The following is a 17878-nucleotide window of genomic DNA, read 5'->3' as shown; positions in this document are numbered from 1 at the left end:
CCTTCGGCTCAAGTCATGATCCTGAGGTCCCGGGATCGAGCCCCATATAGGGTTCTCTGCTTGGTGGGGAGCCTGCTTCTCCCTCTCTCTCTGCCTGCCTACTTGTGATCTCTGTCAAATAAACAAATAAAATATTTTTTTAAAAAATGATACCTGTGGGACGCCTGAGTGGCTCAGTCAGTTAAGCATCTGCCTTCAGCTTAGGTCATGATCCCAGCGTCCTGGGATCGAGTCCCATATCAGGCTCCTTGCTCAACAGGGAACTGCTTCTCTCTCTCCCTGCTGCTCTCCCTGCTTGTGCTCTCCCTCTCTCTCTCTCTGGCAAATAAATAAATAAAATCTTTAAAAAATAAAGATAAATGGGGCGCCTGGGTGGCTCAGTGGTTTAGGCCTCTGCCTTCGGCTCAGGTCATGATCTCAGGGTCCTGAGATCGAGCCCCGCATCAGGCTCTCTGCTCGGTGGGGATCCTGTTTCTCCCTCTCTCTCTGCCTGCCTCTCTGCCTCCTTGTGACCTCTCTCTCTCTCAAATAAATAAATAAAATATTAAAAAAAAAAAAAGATAAATGACATTTGCATAGCACCTGGCTGGCCCAGTCAGAAAAGCTTGTGGCTCTTGATCTCGGGATCATGAGTCTGAGACCCACACAGGGTGTAGAGATCATTTTTTTAAAGATTTTATTTATTTATTTGAAAGAGAGCAAACACACATGCGAGCACAAACAGGGGGAGTTGTGGAGGTAGGTGGAGAAGCAGGCTCCCCTGGGAGTAGGAATCCTGACGGGGCTAGATTCCGGGAAGGAGCTGAAAGCAGACTCTTTCCCGACTGAGTCACCCAGGCACCCTGGGTGTAGAGATTATTTAATAAATAAACTTAAAAAAATTCTTTTAAAAAATGATCCTTGCGATAAAGACAAGTATCACCTTTTCACCTTTGGAGAAAGTGACCAGATGAGGTCTCTCCTGGAAGGCCGATATTTAAGGGAAGGCACGCCACATGACAAGCAGGGCAAGAAGGTTCCAGGCAGAGGGCCCAGCAACTGCAAAGACCCTGAGGTGGGAATGGGGTTGGCTTGTTCAAGGATCAGAAAGGCAAACAGCTGGAGTGTGACACAGGAGGTGATGAAGGCAAGATATGAACCTGGGTTCAGTTTGACCAGGAATTTCATCACGTGTTTTAATTGCACCAATTTGCAGCAGGGTTCAAGTTCATTTGATGTTCTCAAGCTTGAATGGAGACCTAGAGGTTTAAATAGACCTCCTCTCCATCAGAGCCATTTGTGCCAATGTCTGCCAACTTCAACACGGATCATGTATAATGTCAGAAACCATGCTATGTGCCTAACCGGGGAGCAGATGGGGCGTAGGAATTAAGGAGAGGAACCGACGGTGGGCAGGCCCGGTTCTCTTCTCTTCCTCTCCTGCAAAGTCTACAAATAGAAACAAGGTTAAAGATGCCATTTAAATCAAACAATAACTATAGGGTGGGTCCACAGGGGACTTTTACCTTCTAATTTACTTCTGCCTGAAGTTTTTACGACAGGCATATTTTCTTTAGTCATTAGAAGAACAATAAGAGCAAAATAATAATAAAAAATTTCAAGGTAAAAAAATAAAAAATTTCAAGGTAAAAAACTTTTTTTTTTAAGAAGAATTAGTATTTGTTAGTGTACTGCCTGTCACAGGAGACACAGGACATAGTGGTGTGGTGATTATCTGGGTGGCGTTTAGGCTCTAGCCCTACAGTGCTGGACGTTGTCAGATAAAAACAGAATATATGTTACACTGCTTGATAGAGTCTCAAAGTTGCATCAAAATTTATTTTTTTTTAATATTTTTATTTATTTATTTAACAGAGAGAGAGAGATCACAAGTAGGCAGAGAGGCAGGCAAAGAGAGAGGGGGAAGCAGGCTCCCCGCTGAGCAGAGAGCCAGATGTGGGGCTTGATCCCAGGACCCTGGGCTCACGACCTGAGCCGAAGGCAGAGGCTTTAAACCACTGAGCCACCCAGGTGCCCCCACATTTATTTTTTTTTAAGATTTTATTTATTTATTTGACAGAGAGGGACACAGCAAGAGAGGGAACACAAGCAGGGGGAGTGGGAGGGGGAGAAGCAGGCCTCCTGCTGGGCAAGGAGCCTGATGTGGGGCTCGGCCCCAAGACCCTGGGATCACGACCCCAGTCGAAGGCAGACGCTTAGCAACTGAGCCAGCCGGGTGCCCCAGTTGCGTCAAAATTTAAAGAAGCAGAATTTTGGGGCACCTGGGTGGTTTAGTCAGTTGAGTGTCTGACTGTTGATTTCAGCTTAGGTCATGATCTCAGGGTCCTGGGATCCAGTCCCGCATAGGGTTCTCCATTCAGCTGGGAGTCTGTTTCTCCATCTGTCCTTCCCCCTGCTCATGCTCTCTCTCTCAAATAAATAAATAAAATCTTTTTAAAAATAAAGAAGCAGAATCACCTTGGTTTTTTTTTTAAAAGATTTTATTTATTTATTTGACAGACGGAGATCACAAGTAGGCAGAGAAGCAGGCAGAGAGAGGAGGAAGCAGGCTCCCCGCTGAGCAGATAGCCCAATGTGGGGCTCGATCCCAGGATCCTGGGATCGTGACCTGAGCTGAAGGCAGAGGCTTTAACCCACTGAGCCACCCAGGCGCCCCAGAATCACCTTGTTTTAAAAAATATTGACTATGGGGAACCAGGATGGCTCAGTGGGTTAAAGCCTCTGCCTTTGGCTGGGGTCATGATCCCAGGGTCCTGGGATCAAGCCCCACATTGGGCTCTCTGCTCAGCAGGGAGCCTGCTTCCTGCGCTCTCTCTCTCTGCCTGCCTCTCTGCCTCTTGTGATTTCTGTCTGTCAAATAAAATAAAATTTAAAAAGAAACAAAGAATTAAAAAAAATAAAAAATATTGACTAAGCACTGTGTTTGGTGTTGGGATATAAGAGTGAGCAAAGCAGACAAGGTCCCTGCTGTCACGGAGCTCCCAGGTTACTTAGACGTTAGGGAGCTGAGGAGCGGAAAGAGCACTCCTGGCAGAGGGAACAGCACGAACAAAGCCCCTAAGGTTGGAAATAAAAATAGAGACAGAAACAGAAAGAAGTCTAGCTCAGGGGATGCGTCCTTGGTGAAAATAGTGGAGAGATGCAGCGATTGTATCTTTCAGGATGGTGGAGGTCAGAATAAGGGTCTTGTCTGAGGGAATGGGAAGCCATTGAGGGGTTGCAAGGTGGAGTGGTGGCATAGTCAGAATTGTGCTTTAGGAGGGTCACCCAAGGGAGAGAGAACAGTGGCCATAACTAAAGCAGGGATGGAGAAGATGAGAGAGCCATTTCCTTCTTTTTGAGCATGGAGCTTGAACTCCATGTGGGACTTGAACTCACAACCTTGAGATCGAGACCTGAGCTGAGATCAAGAGTAAGATGCTTAACCGACTGAGCCACCCAGGTGCCCCAGGAGAGACATTTCTAAGGTAAAATCCAGTTGGTGGTTGACCGAATGTAAAGATGAAGGGGAAGAAGACAACGAGAAAGACCCATCCCTAGTTTGTTAGTGTGGGGACTGCATGGATGGTAGTGCTGTTCTCAGGCCACCTAACCACGGACAAGAGATGCCTGAAATTGATAATCTAGCAGGAGAGCCTGGCGGGGAATAACCATCCATCACACACAGGATAATGAAATGTGCAAGAAGAAAGATGCTGGTAGGGCCTCTGGGGGCAAAGAGGGAGGGGGGATGGGTTCTGACTGGGGAGCCTCAAAGAGCAAAGAGATCACAACAGATGGAACAGTTGGAGAGAAGCTGGAGACAGGAGACTGGAAGATGACACATGGTATAAGGCTTGGAGAAGACCTACGTGATTGAGACATAAAGTGGCTGGAGGTTCTCCCAGGAGGTTTTACCTCTGGCTGTCCAAAGAGTCAGTGAAGAGAACTCACATTCAGTTCTAGAAAAGGACTTGGTCCTTCCTGTGTTTTAGAAACTCAGTGGTAAGTGTGTAAGAGGTAGTCGTCTATGCACAGAATATCTTGGGAAGATTCATTAGAAATCTCTAGTATGGTGACCTTCTTTGCAATAGAACTGGTTGGAGGACAGGGATGGGAAGTGACTTTTCCTTCTTTATTTTTATTTTTTTATTTTTTGGTGATTTGAACCATGTAGATGTATTACCTATTTGATACTCCAATACTTAGATAATTATTTTTTTAAGATTATTTATTTATTTATTTGACAGAGAGAGAGATCACAAGTAGCCAGAGAGGCAGGCAGAGAGAGAGAAGGGGAAGCAGGCTCCCCACTGAGCAGATAGCCCAATGTGGCGCTCGATCCCAGAACCCTGGGATCATGACCCAAGCCGAAGGCAGAGGCCCAATCCACTGAGCCACCCAGGCACCCCTACTTAGATAATTATTTTTTTTAAAGATTTTATTTATTGGGGTGCCTGGGTGGCTCAGTGGGTTAAGCCTCTGCCTTCGGCTCAGGTCATGATCTCAGCATCCTGGAATGGAGCCCTGCATCCAGCTCTCTGCTCAGCAGGGGGCCTGCTTCCCCTTCTCTCTCTGCCTGCCTCTCTGCCTACATGTGATCTCTGTCAAATAAATAAAATCTTCTTTTTTAAAGATTTTATTTATTTATTTGACAGACAGAGCCCAATGTGGGGCTCGATCCAGAACCCTGGGATCATGACCTGAGCCGAAGGCAGAGGCTTAACCCACTGAGCCACCCAGGCACCCCCCTACTTAGATAATTATTAAGAAAAACGCAGGTACTGGGGGAATCTGGCTGGCTCAGTCAGTGGGACGTGTGACTCTTAATCTCTGGGTCATGAGTTCAAACCCCACGCTGGATGTGGAGCGTACTTTTTTTTTTTTTTTTGGAGCGTACATTTAAAAAAAACAAAAGACTGGAGTCAGAGAGCTGTGCATTTCATCTTGCCTCAGTCAAGCTTATCTCTAGTTGCATCAATTTTTGCTTCTCCAAGGCCCAGTTTCCTCATCTGTAAAATGAGGATAATAGTACTTCTTATTTCATGGGTTGTTGGAAAAATTAAATGAGATAATATATGTCGAATGCCTGTACTGCAGTAAGGATAGGCTAGATAGATGCTATTAGTGTTAATAATTTAATGGTAAGTTAGATGGGCACACACCCCCTCCAAGGATAATCTCAGCTTGACACACAGGAGAGGGTCAAGGGAAGAGATGTGGAATCAAACACAGCTGAGTTCTGTCTCACTAAGTGAGGACTACCTCTCTAAGCCACAGTGGCCCTTCTCTGAAAATGAGGATGCTAACACACCTTCCTCCTAAGATCAAAGAGCTACTGGGTGGGGACGGTTAGTCAAGGCCAAGTGCAGTGCCCTGGGAGTTATGAGTAAGGAAGGCGAAGATTTTCAGGATGATCTCTCTTTCTTTCTCTCTCCGGCCCCCCACACCTCCACCTCCAATCTAGGGGGCCTGTCAAGTCTCTCCTGTCTGCCTCCCACTAAGGGGTGAGTTGGAGGTGGGGACATTCTCCAGGAAGTGGAGTTTTCTCTTTTTTGTTCCAATCCAGGGAAGATGCAGGAAAAATTTCAGAGGCAAGGCATTGAGGAGGAGTCCTGAGGCCCGGATCGGGCTCCCTCTATCCCTCTCGCAGGTTCCACCTCCCATTCTCCTTCAGGAATCCTGAGGTCGGACAGCCACGTTGAAGGTCGCAGACACTACTCTTCTCCGTCCAGACTTGTGGGCGGTGCCCGCACATGCGGAGCCTGCCACCCACAGGGAGAGAGCGGTACTGCAGGCGCGGGTGCCAGAGAAACCCCCATCGAATCCTCCTCGCGTCAATGTTTGTTCAGCGCCTCTTCTGCCCCAGGCGAAGGGGTCTCTGTCCTCATGGGGCTTATGGTCTCATGGGAAGAATAGCAGCAACTTCATAATCTGCTTTTTGGGGAAAGCCGTGTTCCTTTTTTTTTTTTTTTTTTGAGATTTATTTATTTTATTTATTTTTTATTTTTTTTTTAAAGATTTATTTATTTATTTGACAGAGAGAGAGATCACAAGTAGGCAGAGAGGCAGGCAGAGAGAGGGGAAGGAAGCAGGCTCCCTGCTGAGCAGAGAGCCCGATGCGGGGCTAGATCCCAGGACCCTGAGATCATGACCTGAGCCGAAGGCAGCGGCTTAACCACTGAGCCACCCAGGCGCCCCGAGATTTATTTATTTTAAAGAGAGAGAGCACGAGCTAGGGGGAGCAGATGGAGAGGGAGACAGAATGTCAAGCAGACTCCACGCTGAGCTCGGAGCCAGAGGTGGGGGCTCAACCTCATGACCATGAGATCAGGATCTGAGCCTAAACCCAGAGTTGGGCTCTTAACCGACCGCATCACCAAGGCGCCCCTGAAAAGCCCTTGTTCTTATAACGCAAGTGATATACATTCATTGCAGTAAATTTGAAAAGAAAATTAATGCCGAGACATTACTTCTGTTAACATGTGAGTATAGTCCTTACAGTGTTTCTTGGTACATTTTACAAAAAGTGGAAACATGCATTTCATAACATTTTGTAGCCTGCTTTGTTGTGTTTAACAGCTTTATTGAGACATATTTCACATAACATACACCAGCCTTGCTTTTAACTTAACAGTGGAAGGTTAATAATAATGCAGTGTAAATTGCTATTTGTTGAGCAAGGTGCTGAGATTTTTCACACACATCCTCACATTCAGTCTCCCCAAAACTGTAGGATGTAGACACTAATATCTTCCTCGTTCTGAGATGAAGAAACTGAGACACAGAAAAGGAAAGTGAAAGGCACCTGGCTGGCTCAGTCAGTGGAGCGTGCAGTTCTTGATCTTGACGTTGTGAGATCGAGCCCCATGTTGGACATAGAAATACATGCATAATAAAGGCGGGGGTGGGTTGTCCAGTAAAAGTAGCAGAGCCAGGATTTTTATTCAGCCTTGTCTGAGAACGTAATTTTTTAAAAAGTAATGTCTATATTCAACATGGGGCTCAAACTCACGACCCTGAGATCAAAAGTTGAATGCTCTCTGAACATGATTTCTTTTTTAATTTTTAATTTATTTATTTTTTTAAAAGATTTTATTTATTTATTTGACAGAGAGATTACAAGTAGGCAGAGAGGCAGGCAGAGGAGGAAAGGAGGAAGCAGGCTCCCTGCTGAGCAGAGAGCCGGATGCGATGCGGGGCGGCTCGATCTCAGGACCCTGCAATCATTACCTGAGCCCAAGGCAGAGGCTTTAACCCCCTGTGCCACCCAGGCGCCCCTCTTTTTAATTTTTTTAAGAATTTATTTATTTGAGGGACGCCTGGGTGGCTCAGTCAGTAAAGCAGCTGCCTTCAGCTCAGGTCATGATCCTGGGGTCCTGGGATCAAGTCCTGAGTTGGGCTCCTTGCTTAGCGGGAAGCCTGCTTTTCTCCCTGCCTCTGCCTGCCACTCTGCCTGCTTGTGCTCACTCTCTCTCTCTCTCTCTCTCTCTGATAAATAAATAAATAAATACAATATTTTTAAAAAAAAAAGAATTTATTTATTTGAAAGAGAGAGAGAGCTCACACACAAGCAGGGGGAGGGCCAGAGGGAGAAGGAGGAGCAGACTCCCTGCTGAGCTGGGAGCGGATCCCAGGACCCCAGGATCATGATCTCAGCGGAAGACAGATGCTTAACTGACTGAGCCACCCAGGTGCCCCAAGAACATGAGTTCTTAACTATTTTGTTATGCCTGCTCTGTGCTGTATGGAATTCAGAAGAATCAGGGGGAAAAAGGGGAGAGGCTGTTCTAGAGCTCAGAGTATAAATGAGGGCGTAGAATGTTCTTCATACACAGTACAGTGAGCTTAAACATCACTGAGGGACCACAACAGGGAGCCATTATTTAATCAGGAAATGCTGCCTGTAGGAGAGGACTGGGTGGGTGTGTGTAGACATAGACGGGCAACAGGGTGGGAAGAGCAATTCTAGCCAGGAGAGGCCAGCCTCAGAGAAATTTCAGGTTCAGACATGTGTATGAGCACAAACAGGGACCAGTAGGGGAAAATAATTGAGCCCAAGTTCTACGGGAAATTAAGAGATGGATGACACCTGTTGTCTGCCCTCCAAAAACTACTCAGAGGGGTGGGGGAACCACGGAAATAAATAATAGTTACCCTTCACTGTGCACATCCCACATTCCGGGTTCTCTACCTACACTATCACATTTAACTTCACAACAGATTGTGAAGATTGCCAGTTGTTGGCCTCATTTACAAATGAAGAAAGGAAGTCTCAGAGAAATCAGTGCCTTGCTGTATGTCACTGAGTAGGGAGGGCTAGGGCCAAAGAGAGTCAACTGCGGCGGCTCAGGGTCTGAATCTGGTGCTCTAACTGGCAAGCTACACTATTCTGCCTGCCCTAACTGCCCCCAAAGAAACAGATTTTCACAGCCAGCACCCCGTGCAAACCTCCAGGTGCATGACAGCCAGGGGTCTTTGTAAATTGCAAAGCTGATCATTTCTCTCCTAACTTAAAACCAAGCCTTCTCGGTACCCTTCAGATAAAATCTTAACTCAGTACCACCTGCAGGACCCTTTAAGTTCTTGCTCCTTCCCTGCCTTCACACCTCCAGCCTTAAGGCACAGGCTGAAATTCTAGATATAGTACCCTTATCTTTTCTCTCTGCCTGGAAAACTCTTTATCTCCCTCCCAATCCAAATTTGTCCCTGACTCATTTATATTTATTTGGGAAGGAGCCATGACTTAGATGTCACCTCCTACGGAAAGACCTCCTGTATTGCCCCCTCTATAATCCAGGCCTTTCTGCTCTGCTTCCGTGACCCTTCTCTTAATCCGTGATACCTTCTCTTTTTATTTATTTATTTATTTATTTATTTATTTATTTATTTAATTGACAGAGAGAGATCACAAGTAGGCAGAGAGGCAGGCAGAGAGAGAGGAGGAAGCAGGCTCCCTGCGGAGCAGAGAGCCCGATGTGGGGCTCGATCCCAGGACCCTGAGACCATGACCTGAGCCGAAGGCAGCGGCTTAATCCACTGAGCCACCCAGGCGCCCCCGTGATACCTTCTCTTAATCATGGCAATAATAATAATAGTTCACAATTTTTGAGCATTCTACTTTGTGCTAACGTTACTTGAATTCTTGAAGCAGTATCACACAGTAATTAAACATGCAAGTTTTAAGACCAGATTTTCTGGATTTGAATCTTGGCTCAGTCACTTCAAGGGCTGTGAAATTTAGGCAAATGGCTAAATCTCCCATTGTACCTCAGTTGCCTCATCGGTAAGATGGGGATAAGAAGAGCACCTATCTCAAAGGAACTGTGAAGTGCCCTGGACATGCTTAGTGGGGTTTTTAAAAAATATTTTTTAAAGATTTTTTTATTACACACACACACACACACACACACACACACAGCACAAGCAGGGGGAATTGGAGAGGGGGAAGCAGGCTCCCTGCTGAGCAAGGAGCCCAATGTGGGGCTTGATCCCAGGACCTGAGCTGAAGGCAGACACTTGACCAACTGAGCCACTCAGGCACTCTGACTGTAAGTGCTTAATAAATGTTAGCTAATAACTTTTATCCTGTTAAGTCCTTGTAATGACTCTAATTCACAGGTGGAAAATCTAAAAGGTAATTTGACTTCCCCTTGATTACATAGGTAAGGAGCAGACCTGGGACTTGAACTTGACACCAAGGTACGTGCTGCACTGCCTCCCACTGTAGAACCCCTCACACTGGTTGTAATAACTGTTTACTTGTCAGTCTCTCCCTCTAGACTGGGTGTTCCATTGAGGATCATTTCGGTCACCCCAGTCCAGCGACACAGTTGATTCCCTAATTAAAGGAGCTAATGATGCTGAACAGCTCAGACAAGTTATTCAGAGGACGGAGGTGGTGGTCGTAACATCCCGGCTTCCCCTGCAGTAGGCTTTGAAAAACGTTTCAGTGTCTGTTCCTAGGATTAGTCTGTTAGCAGACAAATATTTATTAGTCCAGGAATTGGAGGTGCTCTTATTGGGAAAAGCCACATTAGGAACAGCAAGCAGGATACCCCCAGATAAGCTTTCCCCTAAGCAAGCACTGTCCTTGGCAGGGAGCCTCCCCCAGTCTTAACAACCGTGCCTCCCCTCATCAGCTGCCCCTAGTATGGTGATGTCCACCTGCCAGCTCCCTGTTTCAAGGAAATAGAGCATCAGAGACCTTAGTGGCTTCAGCATGAGCATAAACATCGCCAGCTGCCAGAGAGGATGACGTCAAATCCAGGCCTGGCTGGCTGTGGCCTTGGGGAGGCTCCCTGCGCAGAGAGGCTTGGTGCCCTGGGGGTCACTGTGAGAGGCAACACAAACGGTGGCGGCCAGCTTAGTACCCTGAGGACGCATTTGATGGTTCTGTCCATTCTCAAGGACTCCACGACTTGAAATATTTTTCTTTCCAAAACCCACTGATGTCAGAAATCAGATAGCTATTCCTTTTCTTTTCAGAGCCTCAGATCAGCATGAACGTGACAGGGTGACCTCTTAGGCTTGATATCATTCTACCTAAAGCAAGTCCTGTATGGCTTTGAGGTTAAAAGAACTGGCTTGAGTCCCAGACTGTCTGGGTCTAAAGCACCTGTGTAAAGATTCTGACTGTGGTCAATTTCCTACACCTCCCAGAGTCTCAGTTTTCTTCTATGAAAATTGGGTAGAATAGTATCTGATTCACAGGATCTTGGTTGGGATTAATGTATATTCAGTGAGTGCCTATTGTGTGCCAAGTGTGGGGTTCATACCAGTGAACAAAACAGTCTGTGCCCCCTGGTGTTTGGTGAAGGAAAGCAGACAATAAACCAATAAATATTTAATACAACAGATGGTGGTAAGTGCCGTGAAGATAGATAAGGCACAGTAGGAGGATAGAGTGTCAGGGTGGGAGGAGTTATTTCATTTCTGGGTGGTCTGGGAAGGACTTTCTGATAAGTGGACTTCTGAGCAGACTCCTGAGTGAAATGAGGATGCAATTCATGGGGCCATCTGGGAGAAAACTCTTCCAGGCAGAGAAATGAGCAAGTGCAACAGTCCTGAGGCAGGAACATGGGTGGAACGTCCAAGGGAAGTCAAGAAGGCCAACGTAGCTGGAGTGAAATGGGCAAGGGGGAGGGAGAAAGGATGATAATATGAGAGAGGTGTCTAGGGGCAGGGTGTGGACAACTCAGTACCTACTCTAAGAACTTAGGTATTTACTCTGAGATGGGAGCCATAGGAGGATTTTGAGCCAAGAAAGAAGATGATATGACAGATTTATTTATTTACTTAAGATTTATTTATTTATTGACACAGAGAGAGACAATGAGAGAGGAGATACAAGTAGGGGGAGTGGGAGAGGGAGAAGCAGGTTTCCTGTCAAGCAGGGATCCCAATGCGGGGCTTGATCCCAGGACCCTGGGACCATGACCTGAGCTGAAGGCAGACGCTCAATGACTGAGCACCCAGGCACCCCAATCTGACAGATTTTAAAGGATCCTTCTGACTGGCATGTAGAAAATAGACTGGAGGGGAACCAGGTAGCAGGAAGACCAGTCAGGAGGCTGTTATAGTTGTCCAGGAGAGAGTTGAGAACACCTTTGATCAAACTGGTAGCACCGGGCAGTAGGAAATGGTCAGATTCTGGATGTGCCTGAAGGAAGAGCTGGCAGGATTTGGCTGATGGATTGGATATAAAGTGTGTGTGTGTGTGTGTGTGTGTGTGTGTGTGTGTGTGTGTGCATGAGAGAGAGAGAGAGAGAGAGAGTGTCGAGTCAAAGATGACTCCAAAGTGTTTAACCTGAGGAATGGAATAGTCACTTAGTGAGGTGGAGAAGACAGTTTGTATAAAGTGCTCACCATGGATGTGAGCACAAAATAAATGCCCAGTAAATATTAGCTATTCTTTGTGTTTTTGATTTTGGTGTCCCGGGCTATCCAAACTCAGTCACCTGAGGCTCTGGAAATAATGAACATACCCGGTAATAACATCATAAGCATCATGCCTAATACGTTTGTTGTGAGTCAAGCACATGATAGAATGTTTACTTAGCAGTACCACCTTACAAAGTGTACAAAAGCCCTATGAGAAAATGAATATTTGTAGAATTTTTAATATATTTCAGACATCGTTCATTGACTCCTTTCCCCACCACTAGAATATGAGTTACACGAGAGAGATCTTATGCCTACTGTGTACTACCACACATGCGTGGCACATAGCAGGCACCTTGGTTAATATTCATGGAATGAAATCTCATGATTATAGATGGAGGCTGAGTAACATCCGAAGGTGGAATTGGGTTCTGATAAATATTTATTGGATAGAGGGATGAATAAATGGGTATTATATGCCTATTTTAGAGAAGAGGAACCAGCTGGCGGCAGACCAAAGAACTGAACCCAGGATATCCTGATCCTTGAGTGTGGACCCCTTCCATAGCCACACTATGGAGCTTCAAAATGTGGTCCTTTTGCTGTGTTTGAGGACGCCTAGGGATTTGATGATCCTGATGTATCGTACGGCATACCATAATATGTAAAAGCCCTGGCTACTCAGAGAAAGGAAGATTTAATGCGAGATCAGATTGTGATGCTCTAGTAACATGATCCTAAATTTCTGTCTTCATGAAACTGCATAGTGTAGGTTGCACAAGGTGTAAAGGATGGAAACAGAATGTGAATCCAGTCTTCCCACACCAGTGTCCTATTTGTTCTCCTACTTGGATTTTTAACGTGAGGTACAAGAACTCTTGGAGGGGAGGGTGTTTCCGGATGTACTCTATGGTACATTCTTCCCCCAACATTGTGTGCTTAGGAGCAGGTGCATTTTGGGGGGAAAAGGGTTCATAGCTTTCATTACATGCTTTCATTACATTCTCAAAGAGGCCTATGATCCAAAAGTTTCCTTACATTTTTTCTTATAAATTTTTTGGGGGGCTTCAAAAAACCCTCAAATTTATTTTCTCATAGTTCTGGAGGCTACAAGTCCAAAATCAAGGTGTTAGCAGGGCCATGCAATCTGAATGGCCTCTCGGGAAAACACATACTGTGTCTCTTCTAGCTTGTCTTGTGGCCACATCACTCCAATATCTACCTCAGTCTTAACATTGCCTTCTCTATTATTATATTTTAATTTTTAAAATTTTAAGATTTTATTTATTTATTTGAGAGAGAGCACGAGCAAGGGGGAGGGGTAGAAGGAGAGAGAGAAGCAGACTCCCTGCTGAGCTGGGAGCCTGATGCAGGACTCAGTCCCGGGAAGCTGGGATCATGACCTGAGCCAGAGGCAGACGCTTAAACGACTGAGCCACCCAAGCGCCCCCATATTTTATTAATAAAACTTTTTAGATGAGTAGAAGAAAGACAAAAGAACTGGCGGAAGAGGATTGAAGAGACAAAACATGTTAGTTTTTGTTTCCAGAATTTCGAGAGAAGGCTAACGTGACGAAAAAAGCTGAAAAGTTAAGGATGTTGAGGCAGGATTAAAATCCAGATCTTCTGGTACCAATTCCAGGGCTCCTTCTGGTTCCCGTTGTTTTAATTCATTCAGTCACTCACTCACTCATTCATTTGTACCGAGTACCTGCTCCGTGCCAGGTACAATTCCAGGCTCTGGGAATGGTGCTGTGGAAAACTCCGGCATCAAAGAGTTTATATTCTAGTAGGGGAGGCAGACATAATAATGATGACGACGATTATTATGTCACGTGCAAAGAAAAATGGCGTCACAGAACGGGGAGGAACAGGAATGGCATTTCAGATGGGGTGTTCTGAGCTCAGAACCTCCAGTCGCTGTCCGCGGACTCCAACCAAGACAGCGCTTCCGAAGGCCAGCTTGCCCCGCCCCGCCCCCCCCGCATAAACCTCTTTCGCGCTTAGCCTCGCCTAGCTTCACCCGGGTGGGGACTGTGGGGAGAGGGGCGTGCACACGGTGGGTGGAGAGCGCATGCTCCCTCGAGATGTGTGGCTCTGGGGATTTTAATTAGAACTCAGACCGTCGGGACGATCGTACGCACGCTCCTCGCCTTAAGGCGCGTGGGAAGGATCCGCCCAATAGGAGTTTGCTTTTGAGGTTGTGGTCCCGCCCCAAGCCCAATTTCTACTTCCGCTTCCGGCGCTGAGACTGTCCAGCTTGAAAATGGCGGCGGCGGCGGCTGCTCTGTTCCGGCTGTCTGGGCTGCTAGGTCGATCCGGGGCACAGCTGGGGCGGCCTATGTCAAGTGGCGCCCACGGCGAGGAGGGCTCAGGTACTGGAGCCGCGGTTCGCGGGGTGGGCCTCAGCCCCACTCGAGCGAGGCGGGGCAGAACTGTGACCTTGGCTTGAGGTCTTGCGGGGGCGGGGTGAGACCTGGACGGGGTCCCCATTAGGCCTGAGCGGTCGTGCCTCCTTTGCAGCTCGCATGTGGAAGGCTCTCACCTACTTCGTAGCGCTCCCCGGCGTGGGTGTGAGCATGCTGAATGTCTTCCTGAAGTCGCATCATGGAGAGCATGAGAGACCCGAGTTCGTCGCCTACCCCCATCTCCGCATCAGGTCCAAGGTAGGCCTTTGTAGCCTCTTCGAGCATCAATTCCCATTTTATTACAAATGCCTAGTCTAAGTTCTTCATTCTCTAAAATCGTGCAAAATTTGTCATTTAATTTTTACAAATTTTTATTTTCTCCGGTTTTATGGAAATGTAACAGACTTGGGGGGAGTCACATCTGTTTTCTTTTTCAAGGTCATACAGTAAGTGCCCTTCAGATTTTTTTTTTTTTTTTCCTGACTCATCCGCCCTCTGCCTTCTCATACTCTTCTGAAAAGGTTGTCCCTTGTATGAGACTTAGAGGTTTGGGAATCTCCCTTAGAGCGGCAAAATCTGAAGGTGATTCACCCTTCTATGACCTGAGCCTCTGACAGGTGCTAGCTGCATGATGAGGAGACTAAAAGCTTCTCCTATTCCTACCTCTGTTAGTTTCACAACTGTTTTATCCTTTGCTATTGGTGTAGATGTAATCATTTGTTTTTCACTGCTTGTTTTAAGTATTCTTAACAAGATGCCCTGCTGGCTCTTTAATAACTATTACATCACTTAGCCAAGATAGGACTGGCCTTAACAGAAGCTTAAGCTAGATTCTTAGATTCAGAAAGAATTTTTGAGTCTGAGCTCCACTCCCACCCTTGTACAAAGATGTAGAAGCCACTTAAGCATCGTTTTTAACCTCAGTACTATTGACATTTGGGTCTGGATAATTCTTGTTGCGGCAAGGGGCTATCCTATGAGTCCTAGGATATTTAACAGCATCCTTGACCTCTACCCACTGGATGCCCTCTCCCAGATGTCTCTAAATATTGCCCCATGTCCCTGGAGAGGCAAAATCATCCAGGTTTGGAAACCACTGCCCTAGAGCAATGTTTTTTCAAAGGCAGCATGCAAAAAATTGAGGGTAGGTTGCAGTTTCCAATCCAGAGGTTTGTTTTAGATCTGGAACGAAATCCAAAGTCTACATTTAAATAAGCATCTTCTCTTGTTTGCCTCTACCATACTGACAGGATGATGTGAAGATTACACTTCCACAAACACTGCAGTGCCAGGGAGAGGCTTATAAATAATGAACTTGAGTTTGCCTTTCCTATTGTCTACTTTGAAAGCTCTCCTGGAGGGGCGCCTGGGTAGCTCAGTGGGTTGAAGCCTCTGCCTTCAGCTCAGGTCATGATCCCAGGGTCCTGGGATCAAGCCCCACATTGGGCTCTCTGCTCTGCAGGGAGCCTGCTTCCTTCTCTCTCTCTGCCTGCCTCTCTGCCTACTTGTGATCTGTCAAATAAATAAAATCTTTAAAAAAAAAAAAAAAAAAGCTCTCCTGGAAGTTAAAAGAGCTCCCTTAAATTATGGGAAGGCTGAAATACCCCAATAGTTAAAGGACTAACTATCATTTTGTTTTTATGTGTAGTCTGTCACTTATCCTTATCTGAAGTAGTTCATGGCAGTGCTGTTCTGAACTCTTTTCTGGAATTGCCTAATTGACATCTTCACTCCACAGCCCTTTCCCTGGGGAGATGGTAACCATACTCTATTCCATAACTCTCACGTGAATCCACTTCCAACCGGCTATGAAGATGAATAGAACCTGGACCACCACCCAGTGGGGACCACAGCACTGGTTTGGACCATGGCTCTGCACACGGACCAGAAAAGTCTATGGGACCATAAGCTCACCTTCCTTCCTTGTATCAAATGATGACCAGTATACTGATCTTCCATCTCTTTGCTTGTGGCAGGAGATGGCTTAAATAAATAACTTAGATTGGTCAATGATCTGAGAGTTGCATTTTTTGATGTTTTTCCCTCCGAAATAGCATTATTTTTGCTTCTGTAATGAAGTTTATGGCTCCTGTGTATACGCCTCTGGATAACAGTGTTTGTAACAGTCTTGTCCTTGGTTTCTTATACCTGGGGTAGGTAAAGCAAAGCGACCCTAAGTGGAACTAATTTAAGTATCGAGATTGGGTCCTGACAGACTTTGGGTGGCAAAGATACTGAGTGGCCAGTAGAATGAGCGGCAATTTACATCTGAAAGAGGTATCTTTTGATTCTCCAGAGGAAGTGCTTAGTCTGTGTCTTGGCTTTCTCTTACTCCATTCCACCAGCATTTGCTGAAGAATATTCCCTGTAGTCAGATAATTGTCTCCAAAAGTGTCAGGTTCTCATCTTGGGGTCATCTCTTAGCATCTTGAAGACTGGAAGGGTCAGAAACTTTTGGAGAAATAAAGGCAGTATGGGGATGCCTGGGTGGTTCAGTCTGTGAAAGGGCTGCTTTGGGCTCAGGTCATGATCCCAGACTCCAGCATCAGTCTCCCTGCTCAGCTGGGAGTCTGCTTCTCCCTCTGCCTGTTCTCCCAGCTTGTGTGTACTCTCTCTGACAAATAAACAAAATCTTGAAAAAATAAACGCAGTATTACACATTTTTGCATACAGCATTAGCTTTATTTGTTTCTAGAATTAAAACCTTTCCATAGCATTAAGAATTAGGAAGAAATAATAGTAACAAAGTCACCCTTACAGAGCATTTAACTTCTCCTCAAAATTTAAAGTCCTTGAAGTAGCTGAGATAGATGAAGTCACTATAAAGTCAAAATAGAATGAAGAACAATTGGGCGCTTGGGTGGCTCAGTTGGTTAAGTGTCTGACTCTTGATTGCGGCTGAGGTCATGATTGCAAGATTGTGAGATTGAGACCTTCATCAGGCTCCACGCTGTGTGGAGCCTGCCTAGATTCTGTCTTCTCTCCCTCTTTATTATTCCCTCGGTAGCAGTTACAATGAAAGAACATGGTTGGCTTGGAGTGGTTTTATTCTCGAGGCTAAACCAGACAGTTTTGTAGTAAGATTCAAGAAGCTACCAGGTTTTGGCATTGCATAGTACATAAAGTAAACTGGTACTGTAAAGGTGAGGCATATGGAAACACAGGGTGTTTTACAGTAAGGGAGAAGAGGATCCCTGCTGTCTTTTCCATTTTGTGATCTAACCACAGCCTGTGCTTGTGCTTCCAAGTCCCCATAGAACCGTTGTACTTGTGCCGAGTCTGAGCTCAGGACTTTACTTTGGCTTGCTGCCTGGCCTCCCTCAGCTGGTCTTTTATAATTCTTGTATAATAGACTGTAACCAGTCAAAATATAAATGCAGAATGTATTGAAATGACATTCAGGACTGGTGATGTTAAATATGAAGTAGTCACGTAAACTGGAGCGAGGCTAATACAATTTCTACCTTCTGTAAGTTGTTTCATACTATATTGGGTATATATAATTGAACCAGATTACTCAAGACCTTCAATTTTGGTGACTACTTGACATTTCAAAGTGTGTAAGTGCTCATCTGATCCTGACATTTTTTTTTGCAGGTACAGAAACA

At 45.8% G+C, this 17878-nt stretch overlaps 1 protein-coding gene across 1 annotated transcript; it reads left to right on the top strand.

Moving 5' to 3' along the window:
• Nucleotides 1-14082: 14082 nt before the first annotated feature.
• LOC123953959 (cytochrome c oxidase subunit 6A1, mitochondrial) lies at nucleotides 14083-16283 on the top strand. The gene is made up of 3 exons (XM_046024435.1): nucleotides 14083-14237; nucleotides 14386-14528; nucleotides 16009-16283. Exons 1-3 carry the CDS (start codon nucleotides 14129-14131, stop codon nucleotides 16090-16092), a joined length of 336 nt encoding a protein of 111 aa, XP_045880391.1. The 5' UTR covers nucleotides 14083-14128; the 3' UTR covers nucleotides 16093-16283.
• Nucleotides 16284-17878: the final 1595 nt, after the last annotated feature.

This window comes from Meles meles, chromosome 12 (genome assembly GCF_922984935.1).
Source record: "Meles meles chromosome 12, mMelMel3.1 paternal haplotype, whole genome shotgun sequence".
Lineage (NCBI taxonomy): Eukaryota > Metazoa > Chordata > Mammalia > Carnivora > Mustelidae > Meles > Meles meles.
This window is presented reverse-complemented; position numbering and strand designations above follow the sequence as displayed.